The following is a 10129-nucleotide window of genomic DNA, read 5'->3' as shown; positions in this document are numbered from 1 at the left end:
CCTATAACAGACAGAGAAGCGCTAATCAGACCCCATTCCTTTTCAGTGATGCACAGAGCAGAAAAGATACATTACTAAACAGCTGTGACCCGAAGCAGACGAGGGCCTGTCTACTTGCAGGGCAGCTTGGAAGTCCTTGCCATTGCTCCAGCAAGCTGGAACAGTGATGGCCTTTGGGGGATTGTTTGTTTGTTTGTTTGTTTGTTTATTCTGCCCAAGTGTGTGCCTGAAAGTCAGAAGAGGACACCAAATCTCATTATAGATAGTTGTGAGCCACCATGTGGTTGCTGGGAATTGAACTCAGGACCTCTGGAAGACCAGCCAGTGCCTTTAACCTCTGAGCCATGTCTCCAGGCAGAGGGTCTTCTTAATTTCTATGTTGTCTTAATTTTCTATTTTGATTAGCAAATATTGCTTATTAAAATACAAAGCAGAACATGCCCTTTTGACAAATAAACCTGGTTTACATTTGGATTTTCTTCTTAATGTTTTAATATAAAAAACTAGGAATGGTGATACTTTAATCATATTGGTCTGGATCCACTTGGGAGATAGAAACCCACAATAATTTAAAGAGAGGAACTAAGTGAAGGAAAGAAACCAAATGCGCATACATGCACAGAGAGGTCTAAAATCCTCCTCAGCCTAGGGTGCTCAAGGAGGGACACTGGAAGGAAGATGCTCTTTCAGGGTCATGGTTCAGGCCTTCTTGAAGACGGTGAGGTTGCAAAAATATCTGCCTGGTGCCAGTTGCTCCACAGTTGTTAGACAAGGATGAAACTGGCTTCAAAACTGCAGGTGATTCGAGGTGGGAGAGGAGGAGTCAGGGCACCAGCATAAAGCACAAGGCGTTGCCAACCTTCGGAGGGCAAACCCAGCCATCACCAAAGGACTGCTCTGGGGGGTTCAGCTGGAGGGCAGTGCCACAGGAAGTCCTTCCCCCATGCTTCCATAGCACTCACCAGGTAGCAACACTAGGAAAAGGCCAGTAGCCAAGAAGAACCAGGAGAAGCCCACTTGCCTGCACCATTCCCAGCTCCTCCCTCTCCTCTTGAGGCTCATTGTCTTTTTTGGTTTTATTTTTGTTTTTTTGTTTTTTGAGACAGGGTTTTTCTGTGTATCCTTGGCTGTCCTGGACTCCCTTTGTAGACCAGGCTGGCCTCGAACTCACAGTGATCTGTCCGCCTCTGCCTCCCGAGTGCTGGGATTAAAGGCGTGTGCCACCACGCCCAGCAAGGCTCATTGTCAAGTGTGAAGTTCTTAGTCTGCTTGTCCAGGACAGGTGCTGCAGGATGGCTGTAGGGTGGTGAGGTGATGACTGCCATAGCCGTTATCAGTCATTAGAACAGGGGTTGGGAAACAATTCTACCAAGAGCCTGGGAAGAAGCCGGTTAAGCTTTGTGAGTCACGCAGTCTCTGTCAAAGCTACTGATGTCAGCCACTGTTGTACAAAAGCGGTGCAGGCCATGTGTAGACAAGTATGGCTGTGCTCCAGTGAAGCCTGATTAACAACGTCTGGAACTGCCAGTGGACTCAGACAACTTTTGACATGGAACTTCAGCGCAAAGAAAAACAAGTGAAACAGAATCTCTTCTCTGCAGAGAGGAGCATATTTCGAGGGGGGATGCGGTAGGGTGCACAGAGCTGAGGCAGAAGAGGGAGGCCCAACAAGAGGAATTCAGGGTTTTTGTTGGTTGGTGGCTTCTAAGATAGGGTCTTGCAGCCTCAAATCCTCAAGCCTCCAGAGGCTGGGATTATGACCACACCTGACAGCAAAAGGAATTTAAATAAAGATGATAATGTGTACAGTGTGTGCTGGGGCTTTTGTTTGTTTGCTTCTTTTGCTTTATTTTATTTGCTTTAGTCTAAATTAACGGCTACTGCCTATGAAAGGATGTAATAAATTATCTTTAACGACCGGTGTAAGGCAAAATAGATCTGTAAAACTCAGAGGGGTGTTAAAAACAAACAAACAAACTTGAGAGATGGCTGGGGAAAGAAGCCCTTACTGCTCTTCCAGAGAACTTGAGTTCAGTTCTCCTCACCCACGTGGTATGTGGTGGGTAAGGCACAACTGCCTGTAACTCCAATTTTAGTTTTGGGAGACCTGATGCCCTCTTCTGGTCTCTTCAGACACACACACACACACACACACACACACACACACACACACACACACACACACGGCATATATTCACACACATAATATAAATAAAAAGGATGTTTAAAATTGCCTGAAATAATACAGCCTGGTAAAGCAATAAGTGACCTACCCGCCTATATGGCTCTTAAGTCCACCTTTCCTCTCCATCACAGCCTCACCACCGCGGGCAGGTGGGTGTTGCTTTCTCTACTATGTGTCACAATGAAATTGGGTGTAACATCCTGATCTTTGAGAGGCAGGGAGTCCCCCTATGATGGACACCAGTCCTTCACTTCTGTGTAATCCCAATACTTGGAAGGCAGAGTCAGGAAGATCAGGAGTTCTAGGGTGCTCTCAGCAAATTCAAGGCTAATTTGGTGTGTGTGTGTGTGTGTGTGTGTGTGTGTGTGTGTGTGTGGTTTTTGTTGGTCTGACCATATCTACATGGTTTATCAAAATAAAGGGCACTCACAACTGCTCACTGAAACTATGTTTGCTTACATATTTTGCATATAGTCTTTCTAGTTCTGTGAGATAATTCAATGGGCTTCTCTGGAAAGGGGAAGACCCAGGCATGGAGATGTTGCCTTGCCCTCCTCACTCATCACTGCCTGAATCCACATCTCTCCAGATGCACAGTTTGAAGTGGAAGTACAAAGCCTGGCGTTCAGGATTAGACAGAACCTGGTCCAAATCCCAGCCCTACCCCTTTCTAGCCATGTGACCAACTGCTCGTTTCCTATTTGATGCTGCATGGCTTGTAAAGCCTTTGGTGGACTTTATTGTGTGGATGTTTGTTGAGCAAACATCCTTGAACAGTAAAGACAGTGGTTCCTCCCTCCTGGCCAGAGGGAGGACTTCTTTGCCAGTCTGGGATAACTAAAACAATGCTTCCATTGAGACGAAGCAAGACCGAGTTTGCTATCAGCTCCTGGTTAGCTACTCTTCACATTGCTTTGGCCAAATATCTGATGAGAGAAATTTAAGAGGAAAATATTTATTTTGATTCCTGATTTTAAAAGGGTACAGTTCAAGCTGGGTGCAGTGGCACACACCTGCAATCCCAGCAGAGGCAGGTGGATCTCTGTAAGTTTGAGGCCAGCCTGGTCTACAAAGCAAGTCCAGGACAGGCAAGGCTACAGAGAAACTCTGTCAAAAATAAAAACAAAACCAAAAAGGGGTACAGTTCACCATGATGAAAAAGACATGGTGACAGGTGTCTCGAGAGTCAGGAAGCAGAGATACAAATGTTAAGTGTTGGTGCTTAGCTCACATTCTTTTTTCCTGTTTCTTTTTGAGGCAATCAGGTCTTTGTAATTTAGCACAGGCTAAGTAGCTAAAGATAATCTTTTATTTTTCTGATCTTTCTGCCTCCACCTTTTGAGTGCTGGGATTACAGGCATGTACTACCATGCAGGGCTATACACATGGGTGATGGAATCAAATCCAGGGCTTTGTCCACGCCAAGCAAGGTGCCTACCAACAGGGCTATAGCCCTTACTCTCATTGCCTTCTTCTATTCAGTCCATGGGATGATGGTGCTCTCACATTCAGACTGGGTCTTCCCTTCCCAGCTACACCTCTCTGGAAATGCCCTGACTGGCACACTCAGGGCTGTATCTCTACATGATTCTAAGCTCACGAAAGTTGGTAATTAAGCATCATACGCCCCTTTAAAAGATTAGAAGCTGGGCGTGGTGGCGCACGCCTGTGATCCCAGCACTCGGGGAGGCAGAGGCAGGCAGATCTCTTTGAATTAGAGGCCAGCCTCATCTACAAAGGGAATCCAGGATAGCCAAGGCTACGCAGAGAAACCCCATCTAAAAAAACAAAACGAAAAGGTTAGAGTGCCTCAGCCCATAACTTGACACCCCATAACATAAGCCCATTTTATGTGCACTATCTACCTGGCTGCACTCTCTGGTCAGAAAAACAAGCGCCATGCTCTTTCTGTATGTGAGTAACAAAGTCCTTCATTTCTGGCCCAGGAGTATCATGTCCTCTGGCAGCACCTATGCACCATGGGGGCTAACTTGCTAGCTTGTAATCAGGGTCAAGTTCAACCGTTACAGTTCTTAACATCATCACCTAAGAGTCAACAATACCTCCCACTTCTTCAACCACCATTGCACTTTGGCATCTGCTCCCAGTACAACATGCTGGGTTGTTGTTTGTTTTGCCAGCGGTACCCAAGTGTTATAACTGCTAGTTTCACTGGATATTTGATTCTAGAAGGAACCCATTTGGGCCTCCCTAGGCTTTAGCACTGGGCACACATTCTTCTGAGTGCTCTCCTCAAATAGCACAGTCTCCTCCTGTTCCTTATCAGCCTCATCCATGGGTCTCCTTTTCCTTTGAAGTTTCATCAGTGGTGTCCCCTTGTCAGCCCACTTTTCTTCCCTGGGTGATCTCACTCATATCACTGCCTTTTAAGAACTGTCTGACTTAGGGTTTCTATTGCTGTGATGGAACACCATGACTAAAAGCAACTTGGGGAGGAAAGGGTTTCTTTCTGCTTACAGATCTACATCACTGTTTTATCATCAAAGGGAAGTCAGGGCAGGAACTCATGGCAGAAACCTGGAGGCAAGAACAGAGGCAGAAGCCATGGGGGAATGCTGCTTACTGCTTTGCTCCCCAAGGCTTACTAAGCCTGCGTCCTTATACACCCCAGGACCACCTGCCCAGAGGTGAAACCACCCACAATGGGCAGCCACTGCCACATCGATCACCAATTAAGAAAATGAAACACACAGTCTTGGCCACAGAGCAGTCTGGGGGTGCATTTTCTCAACTGAGATTACCTCTTCATTGATGACTCTAGCTTGTGTCAAGTCGACAAAAAGCTAGCCAGCACAGGAACCTTATATAGGTAATGATTTCCTCAATCTGGCTCCGGCCAGACTTACCCAGACACCTGGTGGGCAGCCCTGCTCTATATTCAACTGATGGAGAGGGGCAATTGCCCAAAACTGGCATCCCATGCCAGCTAACCCTCCCTCCTGGATCCACTGTCTTTCTGTGACACACACATAGCACCTCCCTATTCCATGCAGCCATTCTTGACCCTTCACACTAATAGAGCCAAGAGATCCGAGCTGCTCCTTTCACTCTATTTACAGAATCCATACTTCCCTTTTCCTGCTAGTGCTCCCTTTCTGGTTGCAGCATTCCCTGTGTTGGGTAACTAACTGTAGAGCATCCCTAACTGGGCTTCCTTAGTCTCTTTAGCCTCATCCTGTCGTTGCTTGAGTTATGTTCCTAAAACATAAAGTATGACTGTGTCATTTCCTGTTCAAAACTTTCATCATCATCATCATTTTGGTTTTTGAGACAGGGTTTCTCTGGGTAGCCCTGGCTGTCCTAGAACTCACTTTGTAGACCAGGATGGCCTCAAATTCACAGAGACCCACTTGCCTCTGCCTCCTGAGTTCTAGGACTAAAGGCGTGAGCCATCACTGCCCGTCCTGTCTCTTTAGCAGCATAGGTCACCACACTCTTTAATGCTGCATCACTCCTCGGAGGATTCTAACCTGGAATCCCATTGGCCGAGACCACTCAGGATGGAAGAGGTATCATCAAACAGCACTCATTAAATGGCGCTGATTAGTTTCATCATAAGAAACTAGCAACTCAGAAGTTGCATTCAAAGGTCACTTAGGTTCTGCTTGCCTCAAACCAGTAGGTGCTTTTTGTTGTTGTTGTTGTCGTCTGATTTTTTTGTTATTTGGGTTAGCACAGAAAGCAATGACATCTTCATAATATGTCACTATACTTTGTTCTCATTCGTTCTCCCATCTTAGTTTTTCTCAAATAATAAAATCACAAGCGGGTGTGGTGGCGCACGCCTTTAACCCCAGCACTCGGGGAGGCAGAGGCAGGTGGATTGCTGTGAGTCGAGCCCAGCCTGGTCTACAAAGGGAGCCCAGGACTGCCAAGGCTACACAGAGAAACGTCTCAAAAAACCGAAAATAAATAAAATCGCTATTTCTACCCAGTTACTTGCTGACTTGTTTGCTTTTCAAGAATTCTTTGCGAAATATGCTGAGTGATTTTTCATTTCATTCACCCACCTATGATGCCCAAAGATTAGATTTCTAATGAAAATTACTATATCCACATCTCTCTGTATGTGTAATACATATGTATGCATGCATGTTTATATGCATACATAAACGTGTAGTTACTGTATTTTTAATTGCTTTGTCGTCCTCTAAGCAAACAAATGAACACCCTTAAGTGAACCACCAGGAGGCGCCAGGAGCAGCGAAAAACCTGCGGCACCTTGGCGGCAGAGGTGGAGATGGATGCACCGGCGACGGAAGAAGCCAGCTTCCTTTTTTAAGAATCAATGCGAACAGGGGGACAGGGACACGTTATTTTAGGGAGACCTTGTCGCACTCCCCCTCCCCCGTGTAGGTAGCGTCTGAGATGTATGCACCCTGTTCGTAGGCTCCCATGGAGAGACGCTGGCTACTGCAGCCTGCCGTAACCCGACCCCGCCGGCGCAGGGGGTGAAGAGGCGCGGAGAGCCGCGACTGGTGAACAAAAGCCCTCGGCGTGGGGGCCGGAGCCCGGACCTGGGGTAAGCGAACTAGCCCGGGGACCTAACAGCTCCCAGCATCGAGCCGCATGGGTTACGGCGCTCTGAGAGCCCATTCCCTTGAGATGCGGTGAGGAAACTGGTGGGCATCAGGGGCTGATGTCCGAGTCCACCATACTGGGGTTGATGGTACCTTTAGCTACACACTCAGCCTTGGAGATCTGCAGGGATCCAGGTGCCTTGTGCATCCCGGGCAAACACCGGGTGGGGGCTGGAGGAAGCGGCAGGCAGAGCTCCCGGCAAGCCCTGCTGGAGAGGCAGGAGAAAGAATCCATCACTCTACTCAGAGGAGCCTTTGGAGACTTCTCCCAGTCCTTTCATCTCCCGAGGGCCCTGAGCCCCGGGTCCTTTTGGCAGAGAGAAATCAACCATAAACTTCTTCCTAGGCAACTGGGGCCCTCGCAGCCATGCACTTTGGCATGGCCAGGCTCCTTCCCCTTTTGTGTTCCCGCAAAGCTGCACCCCAGCAGCCCGCCTAAGCTGCAAACAAATAGCTAATCCTCCCGGGAATCCTCCAGCGCCTCCCCTTGCTGGCTGCTGCCTTGCGCCTCTCAATCTTTGCAGGAAGGGGATGCATATAGCGGGCCTCGCGGCAATGTACTCTCTTCCCAAAGGCCCTGCATTGTAGGACTGAGGGAGACTGAGGCTGCGTCTGAGCCCCAGTGGGACCTCTCCTCACCCCAGCTGCCCAGTTTGGGTTTTCAGGGCATCGGTTTTAGGATTTACGTTCCATCAGGCCCCTGAGCCTAATCTGAAATCGGATTAAGTTGGGAGGGGTAAATATGGCTGAGGCGGGAGAAAGAGCTCACAAATGTATTCTTCTATGTGCCCTCCTTGTCATCTCAGGGACTCCAACAAAGGACGGGGTTCAGCTATGGTGGACCCAGTGCCAGAAGAGGAGAAAGAGGGAGCGGAGCCGGGTGGCTCAGAAGGGGATGAGGCCACGGCGTCCGAGCCCCCCGATGCCCAGGAAGCCCAGCAGCCTGCTGCTTCCTCGGCCTCCGCCTCCGCGGCGGCACCCCGCAAGGCCGAAGTCCCCTGCGGGGCAGAAGGTGGGCATCGGGAGCAGTCCCCGCTGCTGCACCTCGACCTCTTCAACTTCGCCTGCCCCGAGGCAGAAGGCAGCCGCTACGTCCTCACCAGCCCCCGCTCGCTGGAGGCCTGCGCCCGCTGTGCGGTCAAGCCAGTGGAGCTGCTGCCTCGGGCCCTGGCCGACCTGGTGCGCGAGGCTCCGGGCCGCTCCATGCGCGTAGCCACTGGCCTGTACGAAGCGTACGAGGCGGAGCGGCTGGCCAAACTGCAGCAGTGCCGAGAGGAGCGCGAGCGCATCATGCGCGAGGAGAAGAGGCGCCTGTTCACGCCCAAGGGACCCGCGGCAGCCCCAGCCCCAGGCTCGACCTCGACCTCCGCGCTGAGCGCCGGCAGCAGCAGCAGCTGCAGCAGCAGCAGCCTCCCTGCCTCGCCCGCATCACGAGTTGCCCGAAGGACTTCTCCCAGTCCCCCCGCCAGGACCCGACCTCCGCCCGCGGGTTCTCGGACAGGTAGAAAGAGCCACTCGCTGGACTCTCTGTCCCGCCGGAGGGACGGGGCCCTCAGCTCCGAATCCGGCGCCTCGTCGTCATCCTACAGCGGGGAGAGTCTTCGGGAGCTTCGCTGGCCACCTCGAGCTTCAGCCAGGAAGAGCTGCCCTGCCGGGTCTGCGTCGTCAGCACCCAACCCACTAGGTCGCCCTTCTGCCCTCGCTCTGGTTCCGCTCACCGCCCGCAGCTTCAGCCTCGGAGACCTGAGCCACTCGCCGCAGACCGCTCAACATGTGGAGCGCATCGTCCGCCAAGTGCGCGCCGAGCGAGGCCTGCGCGGGGTCCCCGAGCGCGACCGCAAGATCGCCGCCCTCATGTTGGCCCGACACCAGGAGCAGCGCCTGTTGCTAGAACAGCGCGCCGCGGCCCACGGCCAGTGGGAGCAACAGCGCGTGCGCGCCGAGCAGCGGCGGGAGCGCGAGGAACGCGAGAAGCAGCGCGCGCTGGAGCAGGGCCGGCGTGCCTGGGCCGCGCAGGTGGAGGAGCGGCGCGGTCGCCGGGGCCGGGAGGAGCGGGAGGCCGCGCGGAGGCGACAGCAACAGTGTGAGCGCAGCGAGGAGCGGCGGCGGGAGCTGGCGGAGCGCCAGGGCCTGCTGCGGCGGGAGCGGGCGGAACGCGTCGCGCGTGACGACCGGCAGCGCAAGCTGCAGCAGGAGCAGAACCTGAAGCAGCGGGAGGAGGGTCTGCAGGAAGGGCGGGAGCGCGCGGAGCTGGTCCGCAGGGAGCGCGCCCAGCGGGCGGCGCGCGCCAAACAGCGGCAAGAGGGCCAGCTGCAGCGCGAGAAGCGGGAGCTGAGCCGGGCCGAGCGGGCGCGCCACGAGGCGCTGCTTCGAGGCCGAGTCCGGCAGCAGCACGAGGAGCGCGAGGGTCTGCGGAGCTCCCTGGAGGCCAGCTTGGGCCGTGTTCAGGAGAACTATGAACAGCTGATGGAGCAGCGAGCCCGGGAGCTGCGGGAACGGGCCCGGAGAGAGGAGCTGCAGGGTCGGCGGGCTAAGGAAGCTGCCGAGCGCAAAGAGCGGGAGCATCAGGCACACTTGGAGGCGCTGGCACGGGCTGGAGAGCGACGGCTGCAGCACGCGGCGCAGGTGGCCGAAGAGGCGGTGCAGCAGAAGGCCCGGCGCGTGGTTCAGACACGCCTGGAGAAGGAGAGGGCCCAGCGCGCCAACAAGGAGAAGGTGGAGAGAGATGAAGACTGCCGCCGCCGGGAGCTGCTGCAAGCCATTGGGCGCAAGCTGGAACGCAGCGAACAGCTGTCTCGAGAAAGGCGAAGTGCGCTGGAGAGCGCTCGCTCCACAGCCCGGGCCTCCTTTCACGTGCGGGAGAAGGTGCGGGAGGAGACCAACACGCGATCTTTTGACCGTATGGTGCGAGAGGCCCAGCTGCATGCCAGCCTGGACCGCAAATGACAGCCACTCTGTGCAGGGGGGACCTCCCTTAGTCACTTTGACCAAACTCCCGGCATCTCCAGTCCAGGAGTCACAGCATGAACTCATCAGACTAACGAATCTAGACGCACTGAGAGGCCAGAGGTGGAACTTTTCCATCTGCCACCATTGTTTTACAGACCTACTTTGTTTGGAAATGACATGGCACAATCTACCCACATCCACTTGTGTCTGTGGGTTGGAATCGAAAATAGCTAGGGAGGGGGAGAGTTCCCCCAGGAGAGAGCACAGAGGTGAATGTCCGGTTCTCTGCCACAGCTGCCTTGGGCATCTTTCTGACACTTGTGTCCGAGAGGATTTTTAAGTTGCAGCAGCCGAGGGGCTATCTCCCAAGCTCCCCCTCTAACCTTCAAAATAC

At 52.8% G+C, this 10129-nt stretch overlaps 1 protein-coding gene across 1 annotated transcript; it reads left to right on the top strand.

Annotated features, from left to right (window-relative positions):
* The first annotated feature begins 6232 nt into the window (after window positions 1-6232).
* Window positions 6233-9870, top strand: Ccdc177 (coiled-coil domain containing 177). Its single transcript, XM_051148400.1, has 2 exons — window positions 6233-6728; window positions 7593-9870. Exon 2 carries the CDS (start codon window positions 7621-7623, stop codon window positions 9730-9732), a length of 2112 nt encoding a protein of 703 aa, XP_051004357.1. The 5' UTR covers window positions 6233-6728; window positions 7593-7620; the 3' UTR covers window positions 9733-9870.
* The last annotated feature ends 259 nt before the right edge of the window (window positions 9871-10129 follow it).

The sequence above is a fragment of the Acomys russatus genome, chromosome 1, assembly GCF_903995435.1.
Source record: "Acomys russatus chromosome 1, mAcoRus1.1, whole genome shotgun sequence".
Taxonomy (NCBI): Eukaryota; Metazoa; Chordata; class Mammalia; order Rodentia; family Muridae; genus Acomys; species Acomys russatus.
Note: the sequence above shows the minus strand (reverse complement) of the source record. Positions and strands in the feature narration are given on the sequence as shown.